Source organism: Macaca fascicularis, chromosome 1, assembly GCF_037993035.2.
Source record: "Macaca fascicularis isolate 582-1 chromosome 1, T2T-MFA8v1.1".
NCBI classification, from domain to species: Eukaryota; Metazoa; Chordata; class Mammalia; order Primates; family Cercopithecidae; genus Macaca; species Macaca fascicularis.
This window is the reverse complement of record NC_088375.1, coordinates 210,611,314-210,629,988: the sequence shown is the minus strand read 5'-3', so window position 1 is coordinate 210,629,988 and position 18,675 is coordinate 210,611,314. Positions and strand designations below refer to the sequence as shown.

The 18,675-nt window shown below is 45.1% G+C and overlaps 1 protein-coding gene across 4 annotated transcripts in view; it reads left to right on the top strand.

The window, feature by feature from the left end:
• The window catches only part of NIPAL3 (NIPA like domain containing 3), a 54,594-nt gene extending 46,526 nt beyond the window's left edge, over positions 1-8,068 (top strand). For 2 of the 4 annotated variants that reach the window (XM_045377991.3, XM_065527706.2), the window contains exon 11: positions 4,095-8,068. In XM_045377991.3, the coding sequence (XP_045233926.2) occupies positions 4,095-4,294 (200 nt within the window). In that variant the 3' untranslated portion in view covers positions 4,295-8,068. Of the gene's footprint in view, positions 1-728; positions 836-1,079; positions 1,808-4,094 lie in introns of those variants that run through there. The other 2 variants (XM_065527707.2, XM_065527708.2) reach the window with 2 other exon arrangements.
• The last annotated feature ends 10,607 nt before the right edge of the window (positions 8,069-18,675 follow it).

The following is an 18,675-nucleotide window of genomic DNA, read 5'->3' as shown; positions in this document are numbered from 1 at the left end:
ATACTGAGAAACACAAATGTAAATGCCTGTAAGCCCTGACAATAACATAAACATGTGAATCAGCCAAATACTGCCCAGCAGGGAGTGGTGGGACCTGTGGAGGACTGGAGAGTGCCTGTCTAGCCTAAAGGAATTCAGATTAGAAAAGTTAAGACATTGGACCAACCTCAGATTTGCTGACCTAAACTCTGTAGGTTGCTGGTGACCATTAGCTTTCGCACTTAACTCAACATTTTAATTTTATTTATACAAGATGGAACTGTCTCTAAAACATAATCTCCTGTCCTTCATTAACACAATCTCATGAACAAAATATAAACACATTGATGGTCTAGAGGACTGCTTACTCGAGAGGTTTTCATGCTGTAACCCTGTGATGCAGGTGTGTTCTCAGGGCTGACTGGTGTGCCCCTACATTAAATGGCCCCAGGGTTTATGTGTGTACTTTTTATATTAGTTCCTCCTCTCTTGTTATTAAGCTGTTGTCTGTCCTTCTTGCTGTAGCCAGCCTGCCTGAGTATAGCAACTCAATGTCAATGCGCTCCTTCAGCCCAACTTGTTCAAATTACAAATAAAATCAAAATGAAGGAGCTCTGAGTTGGGGGCCTAAGATTTCTACTAGGAGTTAAGTGCATGAGCTTTGGTGCATGAACTTTTTAAACGTCTAATCTGGCTGCTCAGATTCCTTTTTTGCTAACTTCCTTGTTTCTCGGCTGTGTTCCGGATAGATGAGGGCGCTGGATAGCTGAATTCCAGATAGGTGAGGTGTCAACTCTGTGTGTGCAAGTATGTGTATGTATACGTGTGTTTGTGTGTTTATAAACTATGTATGTATATATATCAATATCAGTATTTGTGTGTGTAGATAGATAGATAGATAGATAGATAGATAGATAGATGTATTTTCTGGTGGAAAATAGAAGGTAACCTAAGGTAATCTTAGATATCAACATTCTGTGGTCTGTTTGTGGGTGTGGCTCTCAGCTTTTTCTTTGTACCTTGCGACCAGTGGGAAGTCAGCTGTTGAATCAGGGAGACCCTGCCCTTGCAGTGGCTTGTCAAGACACTTCCGATTGTAGGTGTTCTGTCCTGTGAAGAACGTGGGCTTGGAGTTCAGATGACCTGGATTCAAATCCCAGCTCTACCAGCTTCCTGCTGTGTGACCTCCCAAGGCCTCTCATCCTCACTTGTAACTGGGATTCCTTCTTTCAGGCTAGTGGTCATATGTGTAAAGGCCTCTTGCGCGGTGTCTGGGACATGGTAGATGCCTGGTTACATTTGGTTTCACTTCCCTTTTGCTTTAAAAACCTTTGGAAGTTTCACACATTTGTTTGACCTGGTGGCAGGTAGAACATGCAGAATAAAACTGCTGAACAGTCTCAGCCTAAACAGAGGTGCTTTTCCAGCCACTTGGTTTCCCTGGTCAGCATTAGGACCTTGCCTTTTGTCTACCTAGATTCATATCTTCACAACAGACAACTACTGTTCAAGAGATATTCCAATTCCAGAAATGTACCACATCACTATTTGGAGAGCCTTTGAGTAATTCATGCACCTGAAACACTTCTTAAAAATGAGAACAAGAAATAGCCCCTGACCTCCAGGAGCTGGCCTGGCACTCTCAGCCGGGCCTTGGCCCTCTCCTGTTGAGCAGAAACAATTTCACAGAACATCAACAGCAAGCAAGGCCACTCTGCAGCTGTGACAGATCAGGACACAAGCAGGTGGAATGGGAAGAAAAGGGTTTTTTTCCTAAAGTTAAAAATAAATAAATAAATAAATAAATAAATAAATGAAAGAACACAAACAGGACTACTCTGCTATCCTGTCTAAACACAGACAAAAAATGGACATTGTCCAAATCATGAAAAACACCAAACATCCCTCTTACCTGGCTGTGAGAGACAGCCACCTCTTTACCAGTCACAGCTTTAGCTCCAACCTAGTCATCTTCTAGATAAAAACTAAGATCCCCAATGACAGAATTAGCCCTGCTTCCTGACAGCATCCAACCCAAAGCAAAGCCTCACTTCCTTGAACCCACCCCAAAATCACCTAGTCTAAGCCAACCCCACAATAACTCCTTTCTAACCCCCTCTTAGATAGTTCATGGTTCCCTGCCATGTACACCTCTCACATTGCAATGTGTCAATAAACCCACATTTGTTAGACTGGAGGTGTATTCCCGTTGGTCTTTGGCTGGAGGGCATTGACAAAATCCAAAAGGTAAACCAGACCTGTTAAGCCAACTCTCTTGCCTGAGGACAGGCACCTCCTCAGCTCTTCCACTTCCCTCTTCTGCCCTCCCCCAAAATCCAAACCACAGACTCTTAAACTGTGCCCTTCAAAGAACCATCAGTTAAGTCTTACGCATTAGGGAGCCGAAGGGCCTTTCACGGACTGGGTCTTCCCCGGCCATTTGCAGAGTGGATAAGAGCACAGGCTCTGGTGGCAGATCCCACCTCGGTCTCTCATTAACTGTGTGACCCTGGGCAAGTTACTTCACCTCTCTGAATCTCTTTCCAGAATATGAGGACAGTAGTTCATCTCTGTCATTGGATTGTTTGGAGATTAAGTGCGGGTACATAGGGAAGCCACACAGCATTCAGTTAAGAGTATGGACTTCTGAGTTGAAAGCCCCGAGTTTGGACCCTGGCACTGCCTCTTACTAGCTGCGTGATCTCAGGCAAATTACGTGCGTCATTTCTGCTGCTTCGTTTTCCTTATTAGTCATCCTGAGGATCAAATGAGATAGAACTTTGTAACTATTTGGAACAGTATCTGCCACCAATTAAATACTCAATACACATAACCATTGTCATTGCTATTGTTGTTACAGTTACTATTTAAAGTGCTTAGCCCAGTCGGGTGTCGTAGCTCACACGTGTAATCCCAGCTATGGGAGACTGAGGCAGGAGGATCATTTGAGCCCCAGGTGTTCAAGACTAGCCTGGAAAACATAGACTCTGCCTTTAAAAAGAAAGTCCTTTAGCCCAGTGCTCAGGGCATATTAAATAGTTAGATGTCAGCTGTTATTATCATCATAGTTTCATTGCATTCAATTTCTTATGACTCGGCCTGAAGGCAGAATTTGAAGAGTCTTAATTCCCTGGCAGGAAAAGTTGGCCTCAAAAGTAACCGGCCTGGCGAAACGGCTCACACCTGTAATCCCAACACTTTGGGAGGTGGGGCAGGTAGATCACTTCAGCCCAAAAGTTTGAGACCAGCCTGGGCAACATTGTGAAACCCTATCTCTACCAAAACAACACAAAAATTAGCTGGACATGGTGGCATGCACCTGTAGCACCAGCCACTCGGGAGGGAAGCTGATATGGGAGGATCGTTTGAGCCCCAGAGGTTGAGGCAGCAGTGAGCCAAGATCGTTCCACTGCACTCCAGCCTGGGCGACAGAGCAAGACCCTGTCTCAATAAATAAATAAATGAACAAACAAACAAAACACGTCCCTCCTGACCTGACTAGGGGAATTGTAGGACAAAGATAAAGGAATTAAAGATTAAAGGCTTTGCCCTCAAATGTAAATAGGAATCCCTTGTCAAAGTACCCAGAAGTAATAATAAGCAAATCTCACCTTCCCCTGTATGTGTAGCAGGGACTTTAAAGTTAAAGGCCAAGATGCTGTCTCTGGGCATCATGATGCATCTGTCACCTTCAGGTGCCCATGCACAAAAATTACTCTCTTTCCTCGACAGTGTAACAGAGTTTCCTGGATCCTGATTTAATTCAACAGTGAAGCGTTGGCATCTACCACGTTCAAAGCACAGTGCTAGTTCCATTCCACCTGGGGCCCACACCGACATTCCCACCTCACTTTAGGCCAACTGAGGGTTCCTCCTGACAGCAGCTGGTCTGTGTGCATATTTCCTGAAGATTCATCTCTTGTTGCTTAGCAACCGTAATAGTTCCAGTGTGTATTTGTGGGTGTTCTCTTTTAAATCTAAAGCATTCGGGAAATTGACAATGCACATGATTAGCTGCTGAGCACTATAATTAGTCTGTGGCAGGATAGAGGGAGATGCGGCCTCCTTGGCCCCCTTACCACGTAATGATTTGGGGAAAATGGATTTCATTTCAGGTATGCAGAACATGCACGATAAAGGGATGACTGTCCAGCCTGACCTCAAAGCTTCTTTTTCCTATGGGGCTCTGGAAAACAATGACAACATTTCTGAGATCTACGCTCCTGCCACACTGCCAGTCATGCAAGAAGAGCACGGCTCCAGAAGTGCCTCTGGGGTCCCCTACCGAGTCCTAGAGCACACCAAGAAGGAATGAGACTCGCCTCCCTCTATTTATAACTGTCCCCACCAGGCTGACAGCGGTTCAACCCTGAATCCTAAAACTTGCCTTTCAAGTCTCATTTTGTTTTTAACTGAGAACGCTATGGACGATGATCTCAGAAAGCCTTTGTCCCTGGGAAAGGATGCGTTATCTTGGTCTTGGAAATTTCAGATGATGAGGGTGGGGGGATGGAAGCATTATTCCAGGTGGGCGGGATAGAATCCAGCTTCTGCCTGGATTAGCCCAGCAGGATTTGGAAAGCCTGTCTACCATCCTTGAGGATGGTAACTGAGCTTCCTCCGACAGTGACCAAAGGTTGCTGTATCCTTCAGAGCTAAGACAAGACGGAGAGTCTGCTGTTAATTCTCAAATCCAGCGAAAGGCTGGACACCTCTAAATCTCGTCTTCCTCCACTTCACGTGCATGCCTGATCTCTCCCCAACACTCCTGGTGCCGTATCTGTGATAGCACTTGTGCTGCCTTCACATGGCAGGCTGGGCCAACCCTGGGTGGAAGGTTCTGCCATTTGTGTTTCAGAAATGTACATCTGCCTTCCAGTCATCTGTGCCCTTCTAGCGAAGATGTGCTTGATATGTTCAAATTGGATCTACTCTGAAAACGAATTTGATTTTGGTCCTGTGAGGACTACTTGTTTGTCTGCCTCCTGCCCCCAAAGGAATTAGGAAGTTAGGAGAAGGGGAAGAATAAGGAGGCTAGGAGAGGGTGATGATGCTTCAGCCCATTAAGGAAGAAAAGTCCCCCTTACTCTTACAAAAGGTGATTTCACCACTTAAAAAGGGATAGGTAGAAAATCTGGCCATCTTATGTGTTATTTTTTCCTGCATACCAGTGCCCCCTGGAAAGGTGGGGATGCTCATTTCAGAGACAGCCTCTTCACCTGTCCTCCGTCTCTCCATTACAGAGCCACAAGCCAAGCTCAAGTTACTGGTTAATTTCCTTGAAGTCAATAGAGACTCTCTGGGTCCTCATCCCCATGCATGTATGTCTGGGAGAAGCAAGCATTCTCAAAAACAGGGCTGTTGCTTTCTTCCTGGCTGCCTATGTGACTGTCCTCCCCTAGACTGATGGTGTACTTTGAGAGGCGCAGAGAAAGGTTTGCAGACTTTAGTGGGCATGAGGATCCCCTAGAAGTGTATGTAAAATGCAGATTCCTGCACCCCAACTGCAGACACTCTTAAGTGGGACTGGAGTGGGGCCCAGGGGTCTGCATTCTTAACTGGTACCACCAGTGATTCTGCTACAATGCCACAATCCTGAGATTTCACACCTGGAAAGCTTAAGAATTTAAAAAGATGTTCTGCTAAAACCCCCAGGGCCCCATGCAACCTTGCCAGAAAGTTTCCTCCCTAGGGTTCCTTTGGAAGGTTAAATAATCCCCATAGGATCTGTGGCATTCTCCATCCAGTGAATACTACTTAGAGCTACACTCACCACTTCCCTAGACAGCCTTTAATAGGCATGATAACAGTGTTAATAGACCAGTGTGACAGATCACTTATCTTTGTGGATTGTGCTTAATACTGATTCAGTACTGATTTAATACCTTGACTTCAAAAACTGACATCTGTTGTCTGTGATAACCACTTCTGTATTGTGTCTTAACCACTTCTGTATTGTGTGGTCTTAACTACCTAAGGCGGCAGCGGGCAGTGGACTCCCTTCCCTTAGGATGGGGATCAACTCAATTCAACAAGATTTATAAGGCATTTACTATGTGCTAAGCATTTGGAAGACCCAAGCTACAAAGATAAGACATAGTTCCTGCCCTCCAGGCCAGCAGAGGGAGGCACAAATACCCAGGAATCTCTGATGGGTGTAAAGTGCGGTGGTGGGCCACAGAAAATGACCATCATGGAGACCCTGTCAAAGTTCCGACCCTGAGCCCAAAGGGGTATTCAGAAGTGGAGATGATTTTGGTCCCACTCATAGATGGGTGGCAAATCTAGGATTTGTATAAAGCATATGAAAGTAGGGTGATCACCCCCGAGGCAGAGGGGCCAGCATTTGCAAAGGCACAGAGATAAGAGGAGCAGGGCAAAGAAAGGAGAGCCAGGGAAGGTGGTGGGAGACGAATCTCAAAGCTAAGTAGTGGAAGCTGTGCACAGTGGCTCACGCCTGTAATCCCAGCACTTTGGGAGGCCAAGGCTGGAGGATCACTGGAGCCCAGGAGTTTTATATCAGCCTGGACAACATAGCAAGACCTTACCTCTGCTAAAAATTAAAAAAAAAAAAATTAGTTGGGTGTGGTGGGGCATGCCTGTGATCCCAGCTACTCAGGAGGCTGAGGTGGGAGGATTGCTAGAGCCCAGGAAGCCAAGGGTACAGTGAGCCGTGATCATGCTGCTGCACTCCAATCTGGGTGACAATGAGCCCATGTCTCAAAAAAAAAAAAAAAAAAAAGGATAAGCAGTGGAGGCCGAATCATGGAAGGTCTTGAATACCTGGCTAAGGAGTTTAAAGTGTATCCAAGAGGACATGGAAGCCATTGATGGTTCATGAGGAAGAGAAGGGCAGGATCAGCCCTGATGGAAAAGGAGGGCTTGTTCATTGTGGAGGAAGAATCAGAAGGGGGAATGAGTTACCTTCTCCGAGCCCACAAGAACAAAAAACAAAAAGCAGAAATTAAAATCAGGTTTCACTGCTATTTGTGTATTCCTCCTTTCCCAAATGATTTTTCTAAAGCTTGGAGTGGGGGCAGGAGGGAGAAAGAGAAGGTGAGCAGGGAGGCTATTTCGATGTGTCAAACCCAGGTGATCAGTAATAATTTGGGCATATATACGCTCCCAAACTTGCTCTGCCCCCCTCCTTCCCTTGCTTTTGGTATGGGCCTTTTAGCCTTGGGCCAGCCGGCTTTCTTGAGATGAGTAAATAAAGTGCACTGTAATTTCAGGTCGGCTGTGGATCATGGGATCCTGCAGATCCTGGTACTGCTGCTGAGGCCTGGGAAGCTCCCTTGCCTGAGGGTTTGGGGCAGTGGCGTCATCCCACCAAGCTGAGCCTTGAAAGGGCTGAGCAGAAAGTTAAATGGTGGTTTCCTGAGTGGAAACCACGCGTAGGTCACTTGAGTAGTCAGGAAGCACAGCTGATGTGAAGGCTAGTTCCTCCCTATTGTTGTCCCGTGGTATAAATGGACTGTCTGCTGATGGCCATACGCAGCACTGGCTATTAGGATGGGGAAGGGGTGCATCAGGTTTCCACTCATAGCCCTGGTTCGTTATTGTTACTCACGGCTCTGACGTCCCCAAGTCTTCTTGAATGTTGCAAGCAATGTTAAATATCACACCTCGGTCTCCTTCCGAGCAGCCCAGGTCCCTAAAGCAAGGTCACCAAACTTGGGTTAAACTTCAGTTGCTGTCACATCAAGGTTCAGGTTATACAGATCTTGTAGTGTGGAGTTTAATTCTGGGTAGAGAAGGGAGAGCTGACTCTCCATTGCTTTTCTAGTGGAAACCAGCCAGTTTGACGGCGCTGCGCGGGTACAGGACTCCATCAGGCTAGTGTTGGGGAACCAGCCTGGCAGCGTTCCATGTGAATTCCATATCTGTTCCAACACTGGCTGATAGACAAAAGGTTACTTGTGTGTTTCTCTGAGAAGCGGTGTAAATGAAGTCACCTTAGAATATATTCTGTGCAGATGCTTATATTTTGTTAACTTCACGACTTATGGCATGTCTTATTTAAAAAAAAAAAAGTACTAAGTGTGAATAACATTATGAAGTGGTATTTAATTAAAAATCCATGCAGTGACAGCTGAGTTCGTGTCTTATGTTTGGCTAATACTTCCTAGAATTATCTAGAACAGACTGTCTAGTAGAACTTTCTGTGATGACGGAAGTGTTCTGTGTCTGTGCTGCCCAACATGGTAGCCACTCTCGACATGTGGCTGTTGAATACTTTAAATGTGGCTAGTGCAACCAAGGAACTGAATGTTTAATTTCATCTAATTACATTTCCATATAGCTCATACATTAACAGTACAGATCTAGAGATGCCCATAATTGCAGTTGAGGCTCACTTGCACTTCCTCCGCAACCCCACAACCCTCACCGTGGTTAAAAGCACAGATTCTCAGCTGGGCACAATGGCTCACGCCTGTAATCCTAGCACTTTGGGAGGCTGAGGCGGGCAGACCACCTGAGGTCGGGAGTTCAAGACCAGCCTGACCAACATGGAGAAACCCCGTCTCTACTAAAAATATAAAATTGGCAGGGCGTGGTGGCGCATGCCTGTAATTCTGGCTACTCAGGAGGCTGAGGCAAGGAGAGTCCCTTGAACCTGGGAGGTGGAGGTTGCGGTGAGCCAAGATTCCACCATGGCACTCCAGCCCGGGCAACAAGAGTGAACAAGAGTGAAACTCCATCTCAAAAAAAAAAAAAAAATGCACAGACTCTCTGTGTACACTGCTTGGGTTTGATTCCTGGCTCTCTCACTTGTTAGCTGTGTAGCATTGGGCAAGTTACTTAACCTCTCTGTGCCTCATCTGTGAAACAGGAATAACAGCATTATTAACGATTGTTTTAGGATTGGAGGGATTAATAGATGTAAAGTCTTGGAACTATATTGAGCATCCCATCAAGGCATTGTATTATATTGAAACAATGGGTTTTTATCCTCTTTATTCTTTTTTAAATTATATAATGAACACTTTTGATCTTAAGTATTTCCAAGCACATATGTCTCTTCATTCTGAGTTTCCAATTTACAAAGGCAGGTATAGTATGGTACCTATATATTTATTGGTATAATCACAAAAATACAGAGTCATACAGACATATATTAAGCACTTACTGTATGCCAAATGATATATTAAGACCTCATATTTACATCTCATTTCTCCTTTATAACAGTTCCACAAGGTAAATTTTAATCATATCCTTTTATAGATGAAGAAACTGAGACTGGCTGGGCATGGTGGCTCATGCCTGTAGTGCCAACACTTTGGGAGACCAAGGTAGGAGAATCACTTGAGCTCAGCAGTTTGAGACCAGCACAACATAGCAAGACCCCGTCTCTACTTAAACAATAATAATAATAAAAATTAGCAGGCATGGTGGTGTGCACCTATAGTCCCAGCTACTCAGGAGGCTGAGGCGAGAGGATTGCTTGATCCCAGGAGACTGAGGCTGCAGTGAGCCATGATTGTACCTCTGCACTCCAGCCTGGGCCACACAGCAAGACCCTATCTCAAAGAGAAAAAAAATTGAGACTCAGGTCTCAGAGCTGGTGAACAGCAGAGCCAGTATTTGAACCCAGGACTGCCTGACTCCAGAACCTGAGCTCTTCCCTCTACTGTGCTGCCTTTCCTGGTGTGGGCAAGTGGGATTTTAGTGGGAGTAAGGTCTGCCATGGGTTAGGACATCACCTCTGGCCCAGTTTCAAGGGAAGGTGTGAACTTGAAGGACAGAAGCTCATTAGCTGAGTCTCTGGGGACCACGTTTGCAATGGTCCCACCTGCTAGCCAGATGAGTAAATAAAATTCAGTCTATCAGCCAGGCGCAGGGGCTCACGCCTGTAATCCCAGCACTTTGGGAGGCCAAGGCAGGCAGATCACAAGATCAAGAGATCGAGATCATCCTGGCTAACACGGTGAAACCCCGTCTCTACTAAATTTACAAAAATTATCTGGGCGTGGTGGTGCACGCCTGTAGTCCCAGCTACTTGGGAGGCTGAGGCAGGAGAACCGCTTGAACCCGGGAGGCAGAGGTTGCAGTGAGCCAAGATTGAGCTACTGTACTCCAGCCTGGGTGACAGAGCAAGGCTCCATCTCAAAAAAAAAAAAAAAAAAAAAAAAATTCAGTCTGTCACAGAGCTGGAGGGAATTTTAGAATCATCCACAACTCTCAGACTTTATTTCATGAAACAGTACAATTTTAAAATAGAGATTGACAAAGAGTTACTTTTTATAGTTAATCTTGTTCTCATTAATTTTTTGCTGCTTATTCAGTTGTTATTTTTATTAGATTTTACTTTCTGGTTTCATGAAATAATAAAGTATTGAGATTGATATTGGCAAAAGGTTATGTCGTTAATCTTGTTCTCATTAATTTTTTTGTTTATTCAGTTAGTTTATATTTTACTTTTTGGTTTCATGAAATAAAAATTTTTAAGTAAATAGAGATTGGCAAAAGGCTACTAACTCTTTCTGTAGCTAATCTTGTTCTGTTTAATATTTCTTATTAGTTTCACTACAAAATTAGCTTTCTTTGTTCAAACAAACAGTAAAAAAGGAAACAAAGTCCAAGGCTTGCTTAAGAAAAAGATGATGTTTGGTGCAGCAGCACCGTGTTCTGTCATGACCTTATTAAATGTCAAAATGCACCAAGCAGAATATTAAAATTAAATTATAAAGCAAATGCAAGCCAAGAAACAAACATTTTCCCATTGTGATGCCGTAAGGTATTCAGGTAGGAGCATAGTTCTGTGAAAGCTGCCCAGGTGTAAAGAGACAAGATTCACATGGCAGCGAGCGCATTGCTTTTTGCCTTCTCCAGCTTATACTGAAATGTGAGGCACTCTGGATGGAAACTTTGATGCGCTTAATTCTCAGGATGACTTTTTAAGAAGTTAAAAGACACAAAAAACCCAGAAAGCCCTATCTTTAACTCTCCTGTTTGTCTTTTAAACAACAACATCAGAAATACAGCTATGTGGTTGTCCCTACACTCTGATCTTACAAAGCTCAGCTGTGTAGGTGTCCTGGGATGATTCAGAAAACTAGATAGCAATCTCTTATATTGTCTTATAATTATGAAAATATCTTCTATCAAATTGTCAAGTCACAAATGTCTCTTCATATGAGTGAGACTAAGCATCTTTGCATATGTTCATGTTCATGTACTTTTTTTTTTTTTCCTGAGACGGAGTTTTGTTCTTGTCGCCCAGGCTGGAGTACAATGGTGTGATATTGGCTCACCGCAACCTCCGCCTCCCAGGTTCAAGCGCTTCTCCTGCCTCAGCCTCCCAAGTAGCTGGGATTACAGGTGTGCACCATCATGCCTGGCTAATTTTTGTATTTTTAGTAAAGACGGGGTTTCACCATGTTAGTCAGGCTGGTCTCAAACTCCTAACCTCAGATGATCTACCCGCCCCGGCCTCCCAAAGTGCAGAGATTACAGGCATGAGCCACCACGCCCGGCCACTATTTGTTGTGGTTTTTTTTTTTGTAAATTGTCCATATGCTTTGCTCACCATTCTGTGGTTGTTTTGGTTTCTTATTGATTTGAAAGTGCTCTTTGGTATCAATTAACCTTTTCTTTGTGATAACACCTACAATTATTTCCCCCCAGTTTGTTACTTGCCTTTTGATTTGCTTGTAGTATTTACTTTTACTATGAAAAGACTTTTTCTTCTGTGTTTTTTGTTTTACATATAATTTTTTCTATATAAATGTTATTTACTTATATAAATATTTGCATTACATAATTGAATGTCTTTTATAGCTTCTGGATTTCGAATCATAGTTTGAAAGGTCTAACTTATTCCAAGATTATAAAAGAATTCCCCATGTCATCTTTGAGTCTTTTTAGGGTTTTTTTGTTGTTATTGTTGTTGTTGTTTTTAAATATTGGACTTACTAGACAATAGTCTGGTTGTGTGTTTACATCTGAAAGCCACTTGGAGTTTATTCTGGTGCACAGTTCAAAGTATGGATCCAACTTTATTCTGCTGAGATAGCTACCAAGCTAGGCCAATACCATTTATGGAATAGTCCAGCTGTGCCCTAAAGAATTGGATGCCACTTCTATAATACACTAAATATCTATATTTTTGGGACTTGCCATTCTGTTCCATTGGTCTGCCTGTACATTCACCAGTAATACTGTGTCAATTATCGAGGCTTTCCAATATGTTTTCAAATCTGTTTGGACAAGTCTCAGCTCCTTGCTCTTGTTCAAACTTATGTTGTCAAATCAGAATATAGAAAGGAAAAAAAAAATACTCTACTATCCTGTCATTTCATTTAAAAAAGACATTAACACCAAAACAGTAAGAAGAGCAAAATCCCAGATAGTAATCCTTTAAACAGAATAATTTAGCTTTATGAAAAATGTCAGACATTGTCATTATTTGCCTGTTTTGCTGCAGGCCGATAAGATGAGAGCAGCATTGCAGAGCCACGCTTGGTCTTGGTACCGGTGTAAGGAGAGGGAGGGCCACAAAGAGGATGTCACTGGCTAGTCAGTTGCAGGCACAGAACTTGAACTCAGGTCTTATGATCTCTGGTCTTTTCCTCTTAACACCTCCTATATCCTAGGTCCACTACCCTTTACTGAGCTTTCACTCTGGGCAGGCACTTTACATGCATTATGCATTTCCTTCTCACAACAGCCCCACGAGGAAGCTGTTCAACCCCTGTTATATGATACACATGTGGAAACGAAGGTTCAGGGAAGTTCAGTTATTTGCCCAGGGCCACCTGGTGGGTAAGTGGAAGAGCCTGGATTCAAACCTAGATATGACTGACTTCAAAGTCTGTATTTTTAAAAAATTTTCAGTCTATTGTATATCAATAGACAATTATTCTAAATTCTTTATTTTTATTTATTTTTTGCACAGAATGAAACTTCCTTAGGTTCTGAGTAGCACGACAGCTATTAGCTTGTCAATCTTCATAAACTCCCTGGGCCAGGCCATCTGTCCTTTCATTGATATACCTAGTGTATCATGTCTTTTACTTTTTTCTTTTTATTTTATTTATTTATTTATTTATTTATTTTTTATGAGACAGAGTTTCGCTCTTGTTGCCTGGGCTGGAATGCAATGGTGCAATCTTGGCTCACTACAACCTCTGCTTCCTGGGTTCAAGCGATTCTCCTGCCTTAGCCTCCCAAGTAGCTGAGATTACAGGCTCCCATCACCACACCTGGCTAATTTTTGTATTTTAGTAGAGACAGGGTTTCACCATGTTGGTCAGGCTGGTCTCGAACCCTTGACCTCAGGTGATTCACCTACCTCTGCCTCCCAAAGTGCTGGGATTATAGGTATGAGCCACTGTGCCCAGCATGTATCATTTCTTTATTTTATTTATTTTGAGACAGGGTCTCAGTCTGTTGCCCACACTAGAGAGCAGTAGTGCGATCACAGCTCACGGCAGCCTCGACTTCCCAGGCTCAAGTGATCCTCCCACTCCAGCCTCCTGTGTAGCTGGGATTACAGGAGGCACCACCATGCCCAGCTAATTTAAAAATTTTTTTGTAGAGACGGGATTTGCTATGTTGCCCAGGTTGGACTCGAACTCCTAAACTCCCGCAGTCTGCCTGCCTTGGCCTCCCAAAGTGTGGGATTACAGGCATGAGCCACTCTGCCTGGCCCAGGTATGTATCATTTCTTAGGCAGTCATGTCCATCAGGGTCAAGTCAGGAGACAGAAGCCACAGCAGTTATTGGAACAGAAAATTTAATATAAATAATTGTTAACTAGGGTTGGACGCAGTGGCTTATGCCTGTAATCCTAGCACTTTGGGAGGCTGAGTGGGGAGGATTGCTTGAGCTCAGGAGTTCAAGACCAGCCTGGGCAACATAGTGAGACCCTATCTCTACAATAAATACATACATAATTGTTAACTAGGTATACATTTTTTTCACAAGGTAGCTGAAAGGGCAAAAGAGGGCTAAGGTATTGTGGAGAGAGCACTGTCAGAAGCCGCCACCCTTAGGGCTGGGGGAAGACAGGTAACAGGTTGGAATCATTAAAATGCAGGTGCCTGGAGGAGGGGCCCTGTGGAGCTGAAACTCAAGCAGTGAGGAGGCAGCCTCACTAGCTGATGCTGTCTCAGCTTAGAGGAGAGGCCCTATAAAAAGGACACCCAGGCCGGGAGTGGTGACTCATGCCTGTCATCCTAGCACTTTGGGAGGCCAAGGTGGGCAGATCACCCAAGGTCAGGAGTTCAAGACCAGCCTGGCCAAGATGGTGAAACCCCATCTCTACTAAAAACACAAAAATCAGCCAGGCGTGGTGGTACGTGCCTGTAGTCCCAGCTACTTGGGAGGCTGAGGCAGGAGAATTGCTTGAACCCGGGAGGTGGAGGTTGCAGTGAGCCAAGATTGCGCCACTGCACTCCAGCCTAGGTGACAGAGCAAGACTCCATCTCAGGGGAAAAAAAAAAAAAAGGAGACCCAGACCCATGAGGCTCTGGATGAGCCCTGGAGACCACAGATTGAAAAAGGGTCACTCCTTGACCTTAAGTGGGAGAGAAAACAATTATTTAACCATGCCAAGAAGATCTGTTAGTGGTTCCTGTTCAACATGGCAACCTAGGCACACACATTCACCTCTCAGCCCCAGAGGGGCTCTGAGCTTAGACAGTAAGTGCGAAGAACAATTGTGCTATGGGCAGCAATCTGGATTAATGGGAAGACTATTTATCGGTCCTGTGGACACAGAACAACATCAGCCCCAGAGGGAACCCTAAGAATTACTCTAAGCAGGGGAAGCTGGCCGGACGTGGTGACTCACACCTGTAATCCCAGCACTTTGGGCGGCCAAGGTGGGTGGATCACCTGAGGTCAGGAGTTTGAGACCAGCCTCGCCAACATGGTGAAACCCTATCTCTACCAAAAATACAAAAAAATTAGCTGGGCGTGGTGGCACACACCTGTAATCCCAGCTATTCAGGAGGCTGAGACAGGAGAATCGCTTGAACCCAGGAGGCGGAGGTTGCAGTGAGCCAAGATTGCGCCGTTGCACTCCAGCCTGGGGGACAGAGCAAGACTCCATCTGAAAAAAAGAAAAAAGAAAAAAGAAAACAGTGGCAGATTTGGCTGTGGTCAGCCCATGGTGGGGATATTGGAGCAGGGGGTGAGGAAACAAACGGACCTCCAGCTCTCTTCTGTCGGGAGACACACCTGTGGAGAGCCGGAGCCGAGTCCCACGTCCTTCAGCAGGTGACTCGTCCCAAGGCAGCCAGCAACTCCATGCTCACGCACCTGAAGAGGAAGCCGATGACCAGACACTGCTCACTTCCTCCAAGATGAAAATCCCCCCTCACATTCAGGGGATGACGGTAGGCCTTCGGGTAAACAAACGCACACAACTGCAAAGGAAATCTCTAGTAAGCAACTTGGTTCTTTATTCATAAATGGGATTGTCCACCAAGAATCACAAGACATTAGAGGAAATTCAATAGCTTGAGAGACTAAAATGACTGAGGCCAGGCACAGTGGCTCACACCTGCAATCCCAGCACTTTAAGAGGCCAAGGCGGGAGGATTGCTTGAGACCAGGAGTTTGAGACCAGCCTGGGCAACATGGTTAAAAAAATGCACACAATGCATGGTGCATGTGAGACCCTGTCTCTATAAATGATGAGACCCTGTCTCTATGAAAAATACAAAAAATTAGATGGGCATGATGGTGCACACTTGGAGTCCCAGCTACTTGGGGAGCTGAGGTGGGAGGATCACCTGAGCCCATTGAGATGGAGGCTGCAATGAGCAGTGATCGCACCCCTGCACTCCAGCCTGAGCAGCAGAGCAAGACCCTGTCTCAAATCATTTAAAAAATACAATAATTGAGTTAATATATAAGAGTGGCAGGATAATGTAGACAGGGCAATGGTTCATTAAATTACCTTCTCTATTTTGTGTCTACATGAAGTTTTTTTTGAGACTGAGCTTCACTCTTGTTGCCCAGGCTGGGGTACAGTGGTGCGATCTCGGCTTACCACAACCTCTGCCTCCCAGATTCAAGCGATTCTCCTGCTTCAGCCTCCTGAGTGGCTGGGATTACAGGAGCCCGCCACCACGCCTGGCTAATTACTGTATTTTTAGTAGAGACGGGGTTTCGCCATGTTGGCCAGTCTGGTCTGGAATGCCTGACCTCAGGTGGTCCACCCATCTTGGCCTCCCAAAGTGCTGGGATTACAGGCATGAGCCACCGTGCCCGGCCTATGTGAAGTTTTCAGAGTAAAAGATGAAAACTTAGTGTCACTGAGCACTTACTAGGAGCTAAGCACTGGATATACAGTGGAGAAGGAGAGAGAGTGCCCACTCCCATGCAGAGCAGTCAGAAATTAAAGCAAACCACATAAAGTGTGGTGAATGTTATAACTGAGGGAGCAATGACATTCATAGTGTCAGGACTAAGCAGGCAGCGAGAGAACCAGGAAAGGGAAATGGAAGCTGCGGGCGTGGCCCTAGCAGTGACAGAGCAGGCGGTGTATCTCATGCCTAGAGCCTATCCTGACCCGGTCCCCAGGACGCAGGGCAAAATGAAAACGGAGGGGCCCTTAGTTCAAAAACCAAGAAAAAGTGCCACCAAGAGACTTCTAAAAGCTTTTTTCTCTCTTTAATAAGAGTCTCTTGACTTTTTAAATGTGTTACTTAATGTCATTTTCAGTAAAGGCAAATTAAAATTTTAAATGATTAGCATGAATTTTTTACCCATTCATCTTTGTTTTCTTCAATACCCATTTTAAATGCAAGTATAAGAGCACTTAACTCGTATCTGTAATCACTGAAAGTATAGAATTTGTATTTCATAGCTCATACATACGTATATTGTTCTTACCAGAACAGTGAGAACCCTGCATGAAACACACTCCACTGTGTTTATTTCATTGATTGCACACGTTCTACCACCTCTCTCTGCCTTCAGCTTGCTGATGAGTCAAGAAGGACTAAAAGGAAATGCCAGAAGTCCCAGCTACTCAGGAGGCCGAGGCAGGAGGATCGCTCGAGCCCAGGAATTTGACTCCACAGAAACTAAAAATTATTAGCCAGGAGTGGTGGCACACGCCTGTGGTCCTATCTGCCCACAGATAGGAAGCTGAGGTGGGAGGATGACTCGAGCCCAGGAGTTCAAGGCTGCAGTGAGCTATGATCATACCACTGCAGTCCAGCCTGGGTGACAGCAAGACCCCAACACTTAAAAAAAAAAAAAAAAAGACTGAAAGGAAAAGCCACTGTGGGTTGCCCCACCTTTTCCTGTCTCTGTATGTCGTCATTTTCAGAGTAAGCAGTTGGCTGACACAGGAGGTAACATTAGTAAGGAGGACATGATAGGGTTCCTTGTCCACAGCCGCCTTTCTGTGTTTAAAAAAGTTTGGGTTGGAGGAGACAGCGTGGCCTCCCTATTAGGCCAGCCCTTCCCCATTCCCACCCCCGCCCCCCCCCCCCACAGAATCATAAACATAACACACCTACCTTGTTTAAAGACAGGGTCGGCCTGGCATGGTGGCTCACGCCCTGTAATCCCAACAATTTGGGAGGCTGAGGCAGGCAGATCACCTGAGGTCAAGAGTTTGAAACCAGCCTGGCCAATATGGTGAAACTTTGCCTCTACTAAAACTACAAAAAGATTAGCCAGGCGTGGTGGCACGCCTATAATCCCAGCTACTGGGTAGCGGGGAGGCGGGAGAATCACTTGAACCCTGGAGGCAGAGGTGGCTATGAGCCGAGATCACACCACTGTACTCCAGCCTGGGCAACAAATCAAGACTCTGTCTCCAAAAAAAGAAAAAAAATAATAAAGATCTCGCTCTCTGTCTCCCAGGCTGGAGTGCAGTGGGGCGATCTCGGCTCACTGCAACCTCCGCCTCCCCTAATTCAAGCGATTCTCATGCCTCAGCCTCCCGAGTAGCTGGGATTACAGGCATGCACTACCATGCCTGGCTAATTTTTTATATTTTTTTTTTAGTAGAGATGGGATTTTGCCATATTGATCAGGCTGGTCTCAAACCCCTGGCCTTAAATGATCTATCCACCTTGGCCTCCCAAAGTGCTGGGATTATAGGTGTGAGCCACTGCACCCAGCCATCACACACTTACCTTGGACCTGCTTTGTGCACATGTGATGGATCCAACAGAACTCGGTGCTCAGGGGCATGGCGAATGCTATATGTGAATGGGCAGCAAAAAACAGCAGACACATATACTGTGCCAGTCTGCCCATGGCTGCCTTGTCCCGTCTGACTTTACTTACAGATGGAAAAATATTCAGAGATGAGATCGTTAAGGATCTCAAGATGATAAATGCAGGGCATTTAAACCAAGTGTGATGCCACTGGAATGTGGGGCACTGTGCACCTGCACAGCCCACAGTGCCCGGGAAGCAGGCCCCGGATATCTGTCCAGTGGAGGCCTTTCCAGGACACTCAGGGAATGCCCACTTCTTTGGACTAAAAGTCACAAACTGGTAGGTTCTTGGTGTGAAAGCTGCTCTGAAGCCAGCTCAAGACATGCCTCATCTAAGAGAAAGAGCACGTTCCTAAAAGTTGTAGGCATCAGTTTCCATCGAAATAAGTTGTAGTGATTCAAAGAAAGAAGGAAAATAGACTCTGCTGCTCTGTGGGCACTTGCACTACACCGCTGCCTTCTGAAAAATCAAAGACTTGTAAATCAAGAAAAAGCTCAGCAC